The sequence below is a fragment of the Stigmatopora nigra genome, chromosome 11 (assembly GCF_051989575.1).
Source record: "Stigmatopora nigra isolate UIUO_SnigA chromosome 11, RoL_Snig_1.1, whole genome shotgun sequence".
Taxonomy (NCBI): domain Eukaryota; kingdom Metazoa; phylum Chordata; class Actinopteri; order Syngnathiformes; family Syngnathidae; genus Stigmatopora; species Stigmatopora nigra.
Window position 1 is genome coordinate 7849875 of NC_135518.1, and position 18199 is coordinate 7868073.

At 38.2% G+C, this 18199-nt stretch overlaps 3 protein-coding genes across 4 annotated transcripts; all 3 read right to left on the reverse strand.

Annotated features, from left to right (window-relative positions):
• Window positions 1–2701: 2701 nt before the first annotated feature.
• On the reverse strand, window positions 2702–11834 carry ube2f (ubiquitin-conjugating enzyme E2F (putative)). The gene is made up of 10 exons (XM_077728748.1): window positions 11604–11834; window positions 10685–10844; window positions 10569–10598; window positions 10081–10146; window positions 7406–7473; window positions 6869–6939; window positions 6689–6746; window positions 6574–6606; window positions 6354–6416; window positions 2702–4511 (listed from the first exon to the last, which is right to left on the reverse strand). Exons 2-10 carry the CDS (start codon window positions 10797–10799, stop codon window positions 4461–4463), a joined length of 555 nt encoding a protein of 184 aa, XP_077584874.1. The 5' UTR covers window positions 10800–10844; window positions 11604–11834; the 3' UTR covers window positions 2702–4460.
• Window positions 11835–12324: 490 nt separating this feature from the next.
• Window positions 12325–15387, reverse strand: LOC144204189 (creatine kinase, testis isozyme-like). Of its 2 annotated transcripts, none has more exons than XM_077728003.1 (8): window positions 15218–15387; window positions 14022–14209; window positions 13784–13938; window positions 13513–13645; window positions 13167–13338; window positions 12963–13086; window positions 12697–12886; window positions 12325–12624 (listed from the first exon to the last, which is right to left on the reverse strand). In XM_077728003.1, exons 2-8 carry the CDS (start codon window positions 14197–14199, stop codon window positions 12446–12448), a joined length of 1131 nt encoding a protein of 376 aa, XP_077584129.1. In that variant the 5' UTR covers window positions 14200–14209; window positions 15218–15387; the 3' UTR covers window positions 12325–12445. The 2 variants fall into 2 exon arrangements, with proteins under 2 accessions (XP_077584129.1, XP_077584128.1); XM_077728002.1 differs by lacking the exon at window positions 15218–15387 and adding an exon at window positions 14278–14508.
• Window positions 15388–15821: 434 nt separating this feature from the next.
• On the reverse strand, window positions 15822–17958 carry LOC144204191 (putative methyltransferase DDB_G0268948). The gene is made up of 6 exons (XM_077728004.1): window positions 17745–17958; window positions 17384–17544; window positions 16946–17162; window positions 16604–16707; window positions 16378–16515; window positions 15822–16262 (listed from the first exon to the last, which is right to left on the reverse strand). The coding sequence occupies exons 1-6, from the start codon at window positions 17850–17852 to the stop codon at window positions 16151–16153; spliced, it is 840 nt and encodes a 279-aa protein (XP_077584130.1). The 5' UTR covers window positions 17853–17958; the 3' UTR covers window positions 15822–16150.
• Between the last annotated feature and the right edge of the window lie 241 nt (window positions 17959–18199).

An 18199-nucleotide genomic window follows, 5' to 3' on the forward strand; every position in this document is an offset into this window, starting at 1 on the left:
ATTTCTAGAAATGTACCCATAATAACTCTACAAAATATCTACTTCTGATGTTGAGATAGCCTTTCTTTGGTCATGCACAATCCCCTTTAGCGTTTCATCAAAGCCAAGTAGTGTCTGAAAAACCTCTTGGGATATTCCCCAAATTCTACATTTGATTACTTTTCCGCCAATCAAGTTATCTCACAAGTTATCCGTTCTGTGTTCATATAAGCAGGCTTAGATTTCACATAGCCATAATAACTTCTACTAGGCTGCCACACTATTATATTTGATTTACCAATTCTAAGGGACAGCAAAAAAACAAAAGAGACTCCAGGTCAGATTTCACAAGCAATCCAAAGTCTGGTGTTATTAATGGAGTGGGCATAACTGACCCGCAAGGTCTTGAAAAATGCAATAAGGTTTTTTTTTTTTTTCTGTGGAGGTTAGATGTGAAAGACAATGAGTCAAACAAATGAGGAAGTGCAGCCAGGGGTAGGTTAAGTTGGAAAAAATGCCTGAAGAGAAATGTGTCTGCCTCAGTCAACATGATGGAAAAAGGATGGACCAAAGCAAGAAAAAAACGTAAAATGACAATTGAAAATATCCTTTAAAATTGACTTTTTTTGCATGTTAATCAAGAAAATTTATAAATAAGATTTTCATATATATATATCCAATCCATTTTGACTGAAGGGGTCCCCGCTAATGACTTTAATGGCAACAAATGGGTTAATTTTATTGAAGGCAACCATTTTTTTTTTTTAGATAAGCACTCTTATGTAGCATTTTGTCCATGTGACGTTTCCTGTTCTAGATGTACTACATTAGGATCTACTTGTATTCGACAGGATGGGAGTGCTTTTCCTTTCCAGCCGCTTGTTCAAAATTTAAAGCATCCATTCTAGCAATGCATTAGTCGGATAATAGATATCTGTACTTTGTACCAGTAATAAGCGTTAAAGAACATTTCTCACATCCGATGGTAACAATTAAACAAAATTGCATCACAGAAGTGATGTATATTTGTGTTTGTGTGCAAGTTGGCTTGACTTGGCTGCCAAACTCATGTGGCTGCACAAAGAGAAGCCGCCCACAGCTCGCGTTTGAGTGTGGGCGGCCTTTCAAGCACAACAAAGCCAATGGAGAGCCACTTAGTGCTCAACTTACAAATATGGATGTATATTGGATTTGGACAGGTGTCAGTTGATCTGTATGATTAAAATTTAATTCGATGTATGCAAACACTAATTGAAAGAGAGGGAAATGGTTGTTTTCTTGCATGGGATTGAGGATAAACAGTGAAGTGCTCATATTAATGGTGACATGAAAATGAAACCATTAATGAATGTAAAAGAAATTCCAAAAACTTGCGATTTATGACAGAATAAAATATTTAATTTTCTTAAGCGATAAATAAGCTGGAAATACATTTATTTGCGACATATCTAGCATATTTTTGGAATAAAAATCCAATCTTTTTTTAAACATTTATTATGGGTAATCCTGTCACATCTAGTAAACCAATCTATACATTTTCAAATAATCTTCCAGTGGTATATGAAACACATACCACAACAATTGACCTTGTAAATTTGCCACTTTTTTAGACTGTAGCCAAAATTGAGTGCAGTCTGGAAGCAACAGTTCACCAGAACGTAGGATTAAAGCACGTTTGCGCTCAGAATGGAGGCGAGGGAACGAGCGGCGAGAGGCAAACGCCCACCAGGTCAGCACAACAAACGCACAAACAAAAAACAGGCCGACACACAACACACGCAACTGCACTCTTGGTAAAGCAAGAAAGATGAAACTCTGACATCTGATTCATCCAACACTGTCTGGCCTTGGGGCCTCCTGACATTACTAATAAAGTCTGATATTCCCCCCCCACCATCTACACCCAGATGCTTAAATATCTGCCGCAGAATGATTTTCACTAATGGATGTCCACTTATTTGTCTTTATTTGTCTCAATTTAGAGGAATTTAGACTTCAGATCAAAGGTTCCCAAAGTGTGGCAGCGAAGGAATGTAGTGGTAAGCATAAGATTGACAAATTTAAATATTCGGAACTACTTATCCTCAAAGGAGTTCGCAGGGGGTGCTGGAAGCCATCCCAACTAACTATAGGAACCATGCAGGGGCCACTCTGAAATGGTAGCCAGCCAATCACAGGGCATAACATGTCAATTCCACACATTAAGGAGTTTAAAGCATTATTGGCTGCATTTAGGCCGAGTGTGATAAATTAGTCCTTATTTAAAGCCATTAATCTCACACTTAATGGTATAAGCAGGTTTGTGGTCGACACAACCGCGGTTTCTGCTCAGCATCTCATTAATTCCTGACAAGGAAAAGATTGCTTCCCAAGTTTCGATTTTGTCGCCGGGGGTGGAGGATTTTTTTTTTTTTAAGCATGACATTAGAGGTGAACTTGCAAAAAATTGAGATGGCATTGCCAATCATTATGTGGCAGTTGCTGTCAGCCTTCACTGTCACAAGGCAGGCATTCACCAGGATTGTTTTTCCAACATAAGCATTTCTGTTCATGATACCCTGATATAGCATATTTTCAACATTTAAAAGGACCAATGGTAAGTTTTGAATGCTTCTCGATGTCATAATAATGATGTGCTCAGTAGTGAATACAGCAAGTGAGTTTCATTGAGTTTATTGGCACTTCTTTTAGCACCAACTAAAAATATTAATAACCACCCAAATGGTGTTTGTATTTTCTTTATTTAAAAAAAATGGATATACAATCTTAGAGAGGGTTGAAGATTTTGAAGGATCAACTAGTTGTCAATCTCAATTCTCTCTTGGTATGGAGAGACCTCATGCAGACACACTTTTCTCCAACAGCAGCATCGGAAAATAAACAGCACACCACGCAGTGTTTAAGTGAAAGGGACATCCGTTCCAATGTCAGAGCATTAATGACTGTCCAAACAAATACTGAGCATGAAAACACATGAAAAATGAGCAACATGTAGTTTTGTGGCATTTAATTCTCCTTATTAAGTGTTCTGATTTAGAAAATAATTAAAAATAAATGCTATTTCATTTTTTTCCCTTCTTTGAATTGCTTTTAAATAGTCAACACACCAGCTCAACTTAGTTTTCAACACCTTTGTGAAACACGGTGGTGGCAACTCAGTTTGCTGCTTTGCAGGCGTGTAAACACAAAGCTGATCAGATAGGGTGGTAAAAAATAGTGTTGACAATTAGTTAGGGGCAGGTTGGCGGTACTATGCTGCGATAGATGCTTAGCATTGGACATAGCAGTACACACATGCACTTGAATTTATTTTAAGTAAATGGGGATTTAAGTTTTTGTCAATTTAGTCATATTAAAGCATCATTTGCAGCTTTTTTTGCATGTTTTTTCTTAGGACATGGCAGAAAAAGATGTCCAAATGAAAAAACGTAACATGTTTTCAAAACTGAATAGAAATTTGTTCTACTTAAACCTATAATAGCAGTTCATTTATTTTTAATTGCAGAACATTGACAAGTTTTTTTTATAGCATAAAAGATGTGTACATTAATCAGGACGCACCAGTCTACACCATAGTACTAAAATAAGTTTGTTTAAATTTAAGAAAATATTTTTTCCTCACTTAATAGCATAACAGCATTTCATATTTTTACCATAATTAAAAGTTTTCTTCACGTTTGTTAAACCTGTCCTTTTCTTTGTTCTCAAATATGGATTAGGTAATGATGCTCTTCATTTAACATCTTACATTGCATTTGTAACTGACAAACATTAATAACTGACAAAATAGATTAACGTGGAAGATTATTTTTCTTTAAATTGACTCAAAATGGACTTAATGCACCCTTTTCTATGGTTACGTCGTCTACAAAATGATAATTTGTCAATTTTTGGTGAGAAAAGATGTGTGAAAAACAGGGGAAGGAGATGACAAAGAGGTGCGACTCCGATGTTACACATATAAAGGTTAGAAGAAAAAAAGCTCCAAGCGTGTGCGTGAATGAGGACGATATGGTGCTGATCATTCAAACGCTGTCTAGAGTGGTGGGCAAGTAGCACGTACGGTGTCCACAAACGTGTCCCGATAACACCATGTAACCTGGCATGCATTTTTTCCTCCTCCTTCTGGCAACACGAACACTGCAGGCACTAGAACGGAGAACACGCCCATATAACCTTCTTTTATTTACTACTCGCAATTGACAAAAAAAAAAGAAGAAAAGAGTCGAGTAGTGCCGGCTTTCCTGCTGGCCGTCACTTGTCTTAGTGTCGAGCGATCGGCGTCGCCCAGACCGCCAAAAGAATAATAAAAGCGTGGCGCCCTTTGCTCAAAACGTGTTTCCCAGGTCGGTTTATGTTGAGGTTTATTGCGAAGTGAACAGCGTCCGACCCGAAAGACTGATTCAGTGTGGACTGGAGAAATAAGCTGAGGCAAAGGCGGAGTAGCTTGGCAGCAAACTTGGTGTGGCCTGATGTGTCTATCATCTGGCGTAGTGCTTGATGTAATCTTGGACTTTGTTTCGAAAATCCTCCTGAAAAGCAGAAAAGTAGTAGTTTTAAGACTTTATATTGTCTCTGGAGAAATGATGGTCATGTCCCTTTCTCCAAAATCAAACTGCCTGACCCCAATTAGTCAATGGAGAGGAGCCAAAGCCAAGTTCAATAGTTACTAAGACTCAATGTTTCTTCAAATCCATTGGGTGTACCATTGATTGGTCTCTGATAGAGCTACTTTTCTAAACACCTGTTTACCAAAATAATAAGAAAAAAAACACGACTTGTCCCCCTCTCCCTCCGAGATGCCTGTTTTAATTTGCTGGCATCAAATATGAAAAATAAAAATACAAGTTAATTAGATAATTGGAGAAAAAAAGAGCCTGAGTCATTATTATTTTGTTAAATATGCCTTATAATCATTCTCCAGATCCTCTCGATAGTTCATTAGCTTGAAGAAACTCAGCAGTCTAATTTTTGACTCCAACAACATACTTTTGGCAATAGGCACGCTTAATTTCCCTAATTATCTGTGGCAGTTTTCAGAGGTTTCAACAACATCAGGGGGAGAGGGAAAACAAACAGAAGCCTTTGGGGGTGGGAAGATGGTTCTTTAACATCTGCTACACATTGAAATCTAGCAAAGAGCCTCAAATAAACAAGGTAAGGGCGAAAATGCTTTAAAGTCTGGCCACTTTGATGAGTTATGTTCCATGTCAAATCATATAAATTAGTTTTTCTTGACTATTGGTGGAACCTGGAATTATTTTCTCATAAATGAAATCAAATGTAACCTATTTGAAAGGTTTCTTGAGTGCTACTCTTTAAGTATACATCAATGTGCCAAGTTCAAATCAAGAATGTCTATCCAGCTGTCAATTTATTTGCTAAATAGGAACCTAACAAAAACACCCTGTTATTTGATTCTGGAGGGGGGAAAGCAAATCATTAAAGTGAATGCTCGTATGCGTGACATGACCAAATGTTGAGTGATTAGGCTAAGCCACTTGGGATTGGAAAGAAAGTGTCAGGATGAGCATATATCTCAGTCAAGCCAAATAAGCGGATGAGCCTTGAATTTGAGGAGCAAGAATTTGGTAAGCCGATGCGTTTTTTTCCCTCTCCAAAGTGAAGGAGAACTAAGATTAAGTTGAACCAGCATTAACATTCTCATTTATGCTGACAAGCACTCAAAACATTCCACTTTTGAGCTGTTAAAGAAAATTAAAACACTGAAATTCAGTGTAACGGAAGTCACAGTTGGACAAGTTAACATAAAGAACTCCTCTAATAGTTTACCACATCATCAAGTGAGTCTGTCAAATAATTTGGTTTCAAACAAACGAAGCAGAATAATTATTTTGAACAGTCTCCTAATTCTATTCCCATCAACTACAGACTAAATGACATAATTACTCAACTATTAAATATTATACACTCTCGCCAATTACAAGTGAAAAGAAGAAGAGACTGTAAGGAAAAGATAACATACTGAATTTGCCTTACAAATTGTTGCGCCTGCCTTGTGCGCCCCGAAGGCAGAGTTAGATGACAGGGCGTGGGGGGGCTATATAGCCATCTTAAAAAAAACACCATCTGTGTTTGTTTGCTGCCTTCATCTCCATATAACACCAACCACATGCACATAACACCAATTGTGAAAATATGTGACACCAGTGAAGAAGTTACACTTGGATGCATTTGGTAAAAAAGTAATAAGATGTGAAAACAGGGGAAATGTGTGCAGATTGTGTCACTCATTTTTATAAGTTTAGACTGGCTTTTTTGCAAACTTTTGGTTTGGAACAGTAGGTATTTAACTTAAATGTTACCAAATGTTAAATCAAGGATGTTTATGGTAAACAAAACGGCTGGCCTACCTTGTCTCTTAAATGATGCTCTGCCGCGTCAATGTTCAACGGGTCATCAAAATTCAACAAATCCTGGAAATGAGACAGAAGAACAAAATGATTAAAATAAATGGTAGAGATAAGAGACTTGAAAATGATGACATGCTTTATTTTTTGTAGATTGAAAAGATTCCCAGATTCCCTTCAGCACATCATTGAATTTATATTCTATAAGAGTTAAAATACTTACAGTGAACAATGAGTTCAATCCCCAGACCACATCCTATTAAAAAAAAAAAAGAAGAATCTAACTTAAGTCTATGGCTCACCAATGTCAAGTATGAAAATAAAAAGTTCTCCCTTACCTTTAATGTTCTGGTGGGTGCCCACCCGGTGCCATCAATTGAATGTTCACGCAATAGGCTGAAGTAAAAGAAAGAAAAAAAATCAATTTAAGCTTCTATTTGACCATATTAGCATATCATGTAAAATTGAGACATTTCATCTCAAATTCATTGCTGTGACTGCACTGTTGGATAGAATACCTAAGACATATTTCCCCATTCTCGGTGATATTTGGATGCCATATTCTGGTAAGACATCTTACTTTTGGAGGCTGCAGATAAAAATAGAATACACATGAAGTTATTTTAAAAAAAAGAGTGAAGGCAACCAGCTCAAACAATGAAAAGAATACAAGAAATAATTCCCAGTCAAATTAGAAGGGAAAAAATATATATAATACAAATAATGAGCAAAACTGGATTATATGGAACTGGTAAACTATGCAATTAATGAAAACACATTGAAATGAATGCTAGAAGGGAGCCAATTAGGTTTGTCTATAGCTAAAACTATACTATTGACCTGTTGTGCTTTCACACCTGTGCTTCACTAATATACTCGGGTTTGAACGCAATGTCATACACAGTTCACCCTGGTTGGCTAGGGGTTCAGCATTAAAAATAACAAGCTCTCATTCTATTGATCTACAAAGCAGATAGCCTGCAAAACATTTTGAGGAAAACTACTTTTTAAATGTCAATGCAACACTGGCCGCACACAAATATTGGAGCACTCACCACCATGTTATAGGCTTCGGGGACATTAATTTCAAACTGAAACTTGCCACTTTGGTAGTAACCTTCATCTGGTAGGAAGGAAAGAAGGAAGGGGGGGAAAAAAACAAAGCAAAGGTAAGTGAACAGCACCAAGACAAATGTGTTTTGTGGTAAGAAAGCTTTCAGTTGTAAACCCTTCAAATTATCCATCCTTTTTCACCCCTATAATAACTGTACTAGAATATAGTGGAGTGGATTTTCGCAAGTATAGCTTTTAAAGAAAGCACCGGAATATCCGGAGTATAAATTGCACTATCTAAAAATATATAATGAAGAGGAAAGTCGTACTGAAGTATAAGACACCAAGAACACTCATATGTGAAAGTAATACAAGTAAAATGTTATGTATGTTAATATTCTTTTTCAGGTAATTATAGCCTAAAATAAATATGACATGCTGTCAGTGCTCAGAGAAAAAAAAGCATGTATGTCGCACTTTACTTGTAGGCCCAGCCAAACTATATAAAAATAGACATTTGGAAAATATGGTACTTGAAGAATCCCTTATGAAATTTTAATAGATTTTGTTTGAAAGTTATTCGTTCCAACCATAAAAAGTGCAGTTGGAAAAAGTTGAGTTCATTGGAATAAGAAGTGGCGCTTCTAAGCTCACGCAGGCTTCCGAGTTATAAGCGGCATTACCAAATGAGCCAGCAAAAATGACGAGATTTGGCTGGAGGGGCTTTGAATCTTTCATGTATGCATGAAACAACAATGAACCTTTACTGAGCTTGCAAACTTATGCTCGTGGTGCTTAGTGTTTGCCTGACTTCTTGAAATTGCTTTGACCTCAGTTTCTTACAGTGCCATAAAGTAGCATTTGTATATATCTTTTTTCATTACTTCATGAACTTCTGTATACCATCTTTTTTCAGTTTAGAATAAAAGTGAAATACGTAAAGCAAAAAATGTGGATGAAAGCAAAACCTGCAGTCGGGGAAAAGTGCTTCAACATGGTTCAGAAAAAAAGGAATAAAAACAACACAAGAAAGCCGGACTGGACTAACCGCTGCATTTAGCGTTCATAAATAAAACATTTGTATCTGCAGTACACTTGAGCCATCTAGGAGTACTTACACACATGCACAGAGAAACAATTAACAACAGCAAATAAACACGGGCAATTAAGAGTCAAACTCGAATGCCACTTATTCTAAAATGGGCTTGAATTTTTCTCATTAATGTGCAGTGAGTATAATTCACGGCCAAATGCAAGATGCATCTTAGCCTTCGTGAGGGGAAATCAAATTTTAATGGCGTACTCAAAAAAAACTGCGCCCTAGTGGTCTTTAATTAGACATTTTGAGCAAATATATCAAGTTTACTTATGGGATGTGTATTTTACAATCATATGAGCCATTAAAATTTTAATACTTTAGGTTACCTTTCTTTTGCCCAACCCTACAACAAATCCATTTCAATATGTATTGGGCATTTATCACTGTCAATAGTACTTAATGAGTGAAATTGGATTACGATAGTCTTATAATAATGAACGTGTAGGACACTTTAGTCGAGAATAATTGAGCGAGCCGTCCACTGGGAAGTCGAAGTCCTTGTCGGACTCACTTAAGAAAAATGACAGCGTCTCTTTGCTATAATTGCAGATCGTTGTTTCACAGCCTCGATTTTGCTTACAAAGGCCTTTGTGAAACTAAGTTGGAGGTACACCAGCGATTGGGGCAACAGGAAGACTGATGACTCACAGATAGGCCACACACTTGCGTGTCGCGTACATGCAAGTTAGCAAAAAATCTTCTGGTATTGCTTGCTTGTCATGAATCAACATCTTTAAAACGTAAGCATAATGCATCAAATCTATATTAGTAAGGAGCATATTGCCTCAAGTGGCCATTGACACAATTATTTAAATTAATGCACAACGTCATAATTCTGGAAATTTTAACTAAACGTAAACTGATTTACAGCTATTGAGAAATATACATGCGGATTGGACGACGCTGTACTAAACCAAACCGCCCCCCACTTTTCTATTCAAATGGAATCCTTGTCTATTTCAGCAAATGGCATTTAAAAATGACAATCCATTACCAGTACTCCCAGTTTAAAGACGCTTGAGGTAATTTGTGGTTAACGGCTGCCAAAATGTTCATTGGAATTACACAACACCATAACGTTTATGAGCGAGCCACAGATATAAAAAAGATCGAGATAATGCAATGAAGAGCAGGAACTTGTTGATCAATGAGCCTCCACTGATCTCATTCCAGGTCGGTGCATTTGGTAAGTTTGACCCCCCTAACTTGTTAAAGCTGCAAGAACTGCTGACAGGGCACAAGCGAGTGACTGCAAAAACCTAAACAAACATGGTCGGAACATGCATGGCCCCTAAAAACATTCACACGCACACAGATTGGCTCACTGACTCGAGCTGTTCGACAAGATTGGGTCATTTAAACGCAATGACGGGTGTTCTTTTGCCGGCTTGCCAACAGCTTGACATGCATGGGGCGCTCGGAACAAACAAAATTGGTCAAAAGTTGACGTGCATTGAAATCATTGTTGTTTTCTGGACATTACCCAACATGTTCGTCATTAACAAGACGCAGACAAATGTCAATTGATCTGCAAAGAGACAGTTATATGAAAAGGAATATTGAATGTTATTCTCTTACCAGGAGACACTGCCAGCTGAAAATGGTGCAGCTTGTCCTCGTCTGGGAAATTGGCTTTGCATGTAGCTGCAATCAGAAGCAAGCAAATGGTGTGTTACACGTCTATTACATATACATAAATGTGTTATTTTAATTTCTCTTCTCCAAACACTGAAGAAAAGTGAATTGCAACTTAAGTGTTTTCTAAATTAGCTCCACACTACCCCCTGCCGTTCAAATACACGCAATGTGCAAACACAAGCCAATACAAAACATGCAGATTTCCAATATAAAATGTGCTAAACCAAAACAGGAGTGATGACTGAGTGAAACTAAGAAATCCATCCCATAGAAAATTATTCACTTAATGACATTAAAGCTGATGTGTATGCATAATTTGGGCAGTTTTCAACCAACCCTTTTACCTATTTTATTGCATTATGTATACGTCATGTATAATGATAAATTCAATAATGCATGCAAATAGCTAAAATCACAGCTTAACTTACTAGGAAGATTGGCTTCAAGTTCAGCAACTTCTGTAGACCGATAGAACAATGCAAATTAAGGAATGCTTTTCCCATGATTTAAGTAAATATGCTTGGATATAAGAAAAAAAACACACCTTTGGTAAGGAGACGGTCCCTGATGGAGACCCTGTGAGTGGCGTCAGATGGTCCACTAGCTCGGCTGGTTTGTCCACCGTCATTCCTCTTCAGTTTACTGGCCAATGTGAGCATGGCGATCACGGTGCGCTCCAAAACGCTCTGCCCCGCACCGATCGCCTGCCGATGACACGCAAAACATCACCGGTTTAAATCCTTTGAATCAGAGGGTCTTACCCAAGGTTGTCATGTCCCACCCTCCAGATGAAAAGTTGTACCTTTTTAGAATTATGTTAATAAATACTTCCATTTTCATTGGTGACAGTTCATAAAAAAATGGACTAATGTTGATAGTGTTATAGTGTATTGATGTACCCATTTTAGGGTCACAGGTGAGCATCTTTTTCCTCTGCAGGGTCTGAAATGTCTTTTTTTTAGATCCAAAAAACACAAAGTTATCATTTTATATGACTTTGGAATTGGGTCATGTAAATGATCTATTTTTTTACATAAATAAACAACTGAGTAAACATCATCCGAGACAGTGGATTCAGTACATTTTGCCTTTGGTTAGGATTGCAAAAATATTTTTACTTAAATATTCGATTGCAGTTGTGACATTTACCTGATAGATTTGGACAATTCTGCTATTGATCGTACTAGGTTTAAAATCTAAATGTATATTGTGGCATGATTTTTTAACGGGATTTCTGTCATCGGGACGCTATAAAATCGCAATTAACATTCATGCAAGGTCGTTATCAAAACTAAAATAAAATCCCCAATCCGATCGTCACCATATTTAACCCTTGCCGTGCAAAAGTATAAGCCTAGGAGAAAATTGCACTTTCTTTCATTTTAAAAGGCAGATTTTAAAGTTGTTTTGGTAAACAATCTCACTCGTCGAGTTAGCTTGTGTGTTATCTATACGTTGTTTACCTGAAATCTCTCAGTTGGCAGTCCGTGTTACACCATGATCGGAGACTTTTTGCTCGCCGAAACACAGATCGGTGGTTATCAGAGGCACTCGTGACAGTGGACGGTGATAAAAGGTGATTTAGGGGGTCCTCGGAGGTGGGAATGAACTGAGTGGAGCCTCAGCTGTCAATACTTCTCTCCGGTAACATGGAGGCGGAAATGCAAAAATGTCCAGGAAAGAAATGTGTCCGCCATGAAAAGGCAGCAAAATAAAGGTTCCCTTTTGTGGGGCAACGCCTACATAGGTTTATGATAGAGATGCGCAAAGATGAGCGTCTTTTTTAAAAATCTGATGATCGAGAGAACAGAAATAGGGCCACGAGAGGAACGACTTCAATGGTGTCTTGGCAGCCATCCACTCTGTAAAAATAGCCCATGTCTTTCAAAACAGGAATACTTTGCCTGGCGTACGTATTCACTTTGGCATTGACCCTAATGACCTTCTCATGGGAGCAGATGTCGGTTCTGTCTCAATCCTAATTCTCATTTGCTTGAGGGTTTCATTTGACACTATCCAATTCTTAGACTCTCCTCTTGTTACCACCAAACTCCCCTATGATGTTTCATTCATATCTGAAATGGCCAATCATATCATCCAGATGACCATTAGTCAGAAAACTCCACATGTATTGATTACTTTATGTATTTATTAATTTACTAAACTAATGGAACTCACCTAACAAAACTTTCCTGCTTATTTTATTTCAAATCAATCCCAACCATACATGTTATAGAGCAGTATAAAGAAATAGCATTTAGGATCCGACTATTATAAACTAGGGAACACAAAGGACATTTTGCTTCTATTTCTGGTTGGGTATGAGCTCATCAATGGCCTCTTCCTTCTCCAGAGCCTTCTCCATATCCACCAGCAGCTTAACACCATCCACTACCATCTGCACAAGATCCACCTCGGAGAATCCCAATCTGTCAGAGTTGGAGATGTCAAAAACTCCATCCACGGCGTCAGTGTCCACACCACCTAGTGGAGAAACAAAATTAAGTACTACTCTTGAAAGCATCATCAATTCAACATAAAAAGATCTTCCCATACCGGTTCCACGTTTTTGGAGACGGAGCCTCTTCAGAATCTCCTCGAATTGAGCATGCTTGGCCAAATTTGGCAGCTTTACGTGCACGCCCGCACGAAGGCCTGTGCCCAAGTTGGAAGGGCAAGTCAGAATGTAGCCGAGGTGCTCATTCCACATGAACACACGGCCTTTCTCCTTGAACCTGGCTTCAATCTGCAAAGAATCAAGATGAGACACATTCAGTCAAACAACTCTAGAACGCATGGTTTAGAAAAATCCTTGAACAAACCTCTGCTAGTCCAGTGCAGAAGCGAGTGAACACTTGCTTAATGTTTCCTCCTTTCTGCATGGAGATCACACGTAAATGGTCCTCCTCATTCACCCAAACAAGGAAAGTCTTGCTCTCATTGTGCCTTTTGGAACAAATAGTGATTCAACTATTGGGCTTAAAACAGTTCTCTTTTATGATTGAGATTGAAAAGGCTGTTGTTACCAGATTCCTCTGCCATCGGGCCAATCACGGGCCATCTTGGACGCCAGCAGCAGAGGGGACACTGGCTTGTCAAAGAGGAAATGGTCGTCAATCAATTGCTGCTGTTCCTCAGCCGACATGTTCTTCAAAGCGTAGTACTTTCCCGTCAGGTCTCCAGTCAAGGAACCTAGAGCTGGAGAGAAAATCATATTGACCCCACAAATTTGTCTAACCTAGTACACATTGATAAGCAGGCCAGTTTTGAAAGATGAAGAGACAACATAGTTGCACAATTTTAAACTTGTCATAATCAAAACCAGCAGAAGACGTAAATGTGAACCCTGGCCAGCCAGAGTGTTTTCTTTACCATCAATGGAGAGCTTCTCCAAAGCACGCCTCTCCCCTCTGGTGCAGTGTGGTGGCAGGCAGAAGCCACGGATGCTACGGCCTGTTCGGACTCGGGAGCTCATGACGTAATTGGGGTCCAGGTCTTCGCCACCCTTAAACAAAAAGGTGGACATATACAATAAACATAAGGAGCCATTTTTCTGAACCCAGGTCAACAGCAGCAAAAATACAATATGAGCTAGTCATAGGATACTTGCAAAAGTAACCATAGCAACTCATAACCCACTTACCACCAGGTTTTCTGGGTTGAGGTCAGTCTTGTGCGTGTCTGTGGGTTTGTATCCTCCATGTCTATCTTCGATAACCAGATCAAAGAGGTCTTTAAAGACATCGTAGGTCTCCTCATCTCCAGCCACACAGCCCACGGTCATGATGTAGGGGTGTCCTGCCAGCATAAAACCAATAAAAACCTATGATGAGTCATCAAGGTAAAGAACGGACTGCAGAGGAACAGCAGCGCTATCATACCGGGGTTGTCCACTCCAGTCTGAATGACGCCGTCAATGTTGAAGCCACTGCGAGTGGTTCTTTCTTTCAATGTGGCATACATGTCCTGAGTCAAGAACTTGGCCATGTGGTTCTTGTGCTGGCTGAGATCGGGGAACTCGTCCACGGCCGTCAGCCCCCTTTGCTTGCGGTTGGCCATTCCTTCAGAGCTAAAAAAGATTGTGAGGAAAAACACTAAATCAAACACTCCATTTGTCCATCTGATTGCTTTGCTAACCTTCCCTCACAACAGCACTTCTTTTGAATATTTCTGCAGTCACATGAAAATGTCAGTGATGTGACTATTGTCATCATTCTCTCCCGTAAGGATGGCAAAACTATCTTTAAAATACGAGGAAAAACCAACACCGACATGGTACTGCAGCTAAATGAAACTATAGGGTAATAAACCCTTAGCACGAAATCCTACAAAAAATGTATTCAATAGTTTTACCACTCTAGAGGTGGCCAGTCAAACAAGGACATACCAGATTGAGAAGATTTTTCTTTTGTTTATCTACAACTATATTGAGACTTCAAGGCCAAATGAAATCATTGCATCAAGGCCTTTTTGGATGAAGTCACAAAGAATGTACTTTTTATGATGTCACAACCATTTTTTCTTCGGACTTAACAACAAATAACTTTTCGCACTAAAACTGTGATAATAAACAAATTCTTGCTCTAAAATTGCAATACGTAAAAAATAAAATGACAGCATTTAATTCAATTCAACAAGCCTGCTTCACTTATTGATTGATTTGTTATTTGTGGACTATGTGGTGAAAGCTTTGAATCTCATTATACTTGTGTAATGACAATAAAAGCTTTAAATCTTATTATACTTGTATAATGACAATAAAAGAATTCAATTCAATAATGTCAATATAGAACCTTTACTTGATCTACTTTAACATTTGGAATCAGCATTCATTACAAACAATTATATAGTTAATTCATTTTCAGAATGCATATTTTCCTATTTATACATTTGGTAAGTTACTACATTATATAAAAGTATACATTTTATACAAAGCTTTCTTATGAACTAAATTAGATCTTGGGAACTGTTGAGAATACATCATTTGTAAAATTTAGATATATATTATTTTAAAAATAGTGATTTTTAGACACTGTCAAATCTGTTAAGATGATGACAGATGTATGTGTGTGCTTACCTGATTCACCAACACAAACGCGACTGAGATGCCTAAAGGTTGGGGAAACAAATTTTTGGCAGTGGCAAACTTGGGTCTTATATACAAATGGGTGCAATTTGTCGTCCTCCGATGTTCTTTTTGTCACAGGGTCGCGTTTGGATAAACTGACGCGACAAAAAGCTTATAAAGGGGACGTGCGCGCGCGTGCAATGTGTGCGGGGCTTTTCTGCAAACGCAATTGCATGACGTTCGCCACCGTCGGATACGTGACGTGCTTGTGATGTCAGGATGCGAACGATCAGCTTTGGTTGTCAAGCTTTTATAGTTGCTAAAAAAAAAGTTCTCATGCGTTGTTGTTGTAAGTCAAACTCACTCTCCTCTTCGTAATTGAGTACATGCATTCCAAATTGACTGCCCATAGGTTGAAAATATATCCAGAAATCTGTACAATATATTATTATTAGTATTAATGGGTCTATCTAGACATATTTGCACATGTATTGTATAGTTCCAGTATGCAATCTGAAATAAATTCCAAAATATTTTCATCAACAAATTGATGTTTTTGTTCATGTTTTTAAAATAACTTACACAATAAAGGCACAATAACCGAAGATTTATTATTGTATCTATTTATTTCATGACTATAATGTAATCAGTAATATTGAGGGCAGAGTCAGACTGAACACAATATAACGCTGCCCTCTAGTGAGTATATTATTCTTTTCATAATATAGCTACTTAAATTAATATCTACACTACATATCTACAGTATGAACTAGTACTTTTTTGCATTGAACAAATCAGAGTCATTGGGTTGCAAATCAGTTGGCATAGTTCATTAAAATAGATGGATATGTTCACATATAAATATATCTAAACAATAAAACATCCATAGATATAGTACCTGCTAGAATTGACTATTCCAAAAACATTTGTATTGATTATAGTTTAGTTTTTCTGCAAGTCATCTGAGCCATTTTTGCTTGCCAGAAGGTAAAAATACTTGACCCCCACCAGCACTTGTGTCTCTGCAGAGGTCACCTTCATGATGGACATCAACCTGAAAAAAAGGAAAGAAAACAAAATCAATCAGATTGCAAAACCATCAATTAGATGGAACATCTAACAATTACATTTTGTTGTTGTTGTTTCTTCCTTGTTAGAAAGCAGAATACCTTTCACATGTGTCCTTTGAGACCTTGGCGGCCTTCTGGGGGTCTTCCCTCAGCATGGCCTGATAGCTGGAGAACGATTCCACCATGCCCATGTAGCTGCTGAGGGGCATGGACCGCTTCACCCACACACCCTCTTTCCTGAATTGTGAACAACATAACATACATCACACCATACTATTCATGATATGGGAGAGCTGAGCCCTCCCATAGTTTACTGCACACTTACCATTCTTTTTCAGTATAAGGTATAGAATTGTAGGCTTCCCGGTACATATCAATAGACCTTGGACCAAGGCAAGGATTGCGGTAAGGATGCAAAACTGCATAAAACTGAGTGGATAAAAGTTGAATTAGTGTGTTGACATTGTTGCATTTTTCAAGTTTAGCTTTTCCTGAAACGTAAATATGAGAACAGTGAATTTGACACTAATAATTTTTGCTTTCTTGATACCTTTAACATCTAAAACAGTGATGAAGCTTTATTCATCGTAACACCTAGCTTCCAGTTGCCATGGTAATAGGCTATACCTTTGAGGTAGACCAAAATTATTCAACTTTTTCTGAGCACCTCTTTGCACACTTGGTTGAGTGACTCCAGGGAGCAGCCCTGATATTCAACTTCCATATCTAAGGTGTAATTGAGTAGTGCCAAGCAACCACGAGGTTTCAGGACCCTATGGACTTCCTGAAGAAAGCGAGGTCTGTCGAACCAGTGAAAGGCCGACATGGCTGTTATCAGGTCCACTGAGCTGTCAGCGAATGGCAGCTCCTCTGCCGAGCACTGCCTAGAATTGCAAAGACAAAAATAACACATTTAAAATTCAGGGTACTTCTTACATTTGAGAATATCTATTCCTTAGTAGCAACAGAGTTAGTATGTCTAGAGAAACTCCATTTTCAGAATATAAATCCCACTTTTTCATAGTTTTTGTAGTATTTTTTTCTAAAAGAGTTATTTGATCAATAAAAACACATTACAATACTCAGTAATTTGCAGCTTGCTTACCGATACGTGATATTGGGCTCTTTAGCATTCTGTAATGCCACCTCTATTTGAGCAAGGCTGACATCCGTGCCCACCACAGACTCAAAGTGCTTTGCTAGGAGAACTGTGCCTTGCCCTGAACCACAGCCCACATCCAAGGCCAGAAATAAAGGCCCAGGTCTCTGAAAAAAATGTTGATTGGCTATCACCTTCAGACATATAACTGCATCTACTCAGCATTTTTGCATGATATAGCAAGTGTCACAATAAGAGTTATGTGCACTTTGATTGTAATGCTACTGTGCACTGTAATATTGACATGGTTTTCAATTCCTTAAGTATTTTACACATATTTAAACACCATGCAAAGACATATTCCTACCTGTTTCTCCACAAATTTAATCACATGTTGAATGAGGTCATCTGAAGGAGAAATCCGATATTTCCAATACGAGGCAGCATGTTCTTTGCCTTCAAACAGACGGGCCATAAGTAGAAAAGTCCCTAAACTATGTTCTGACTAATAGGGACTGTGAGTTTAGAGTGTCTGAATACTCTCAACATTCAAGTTACACAAAATCCATCTACACGTGCCCACATAAAAGGAGGGGCTCAATGGGCTCTATGCCCAGAAGCAGTGATTGTAACAAAAAAAAGGCTGTGCCATCACGTGCCCTAAACTGCCTACTTTTATCCAATCTCATAAGGTTTTTTGTGTGTCACAAAAACAAAAATATGAATTAACTTAACCCATTCACAGATTTCATTCTGGGTTAAATTGTGACACAAGCTGCTTTTATTTACCCTGTCGTATAATTGGATGTGTATTTCTTATAA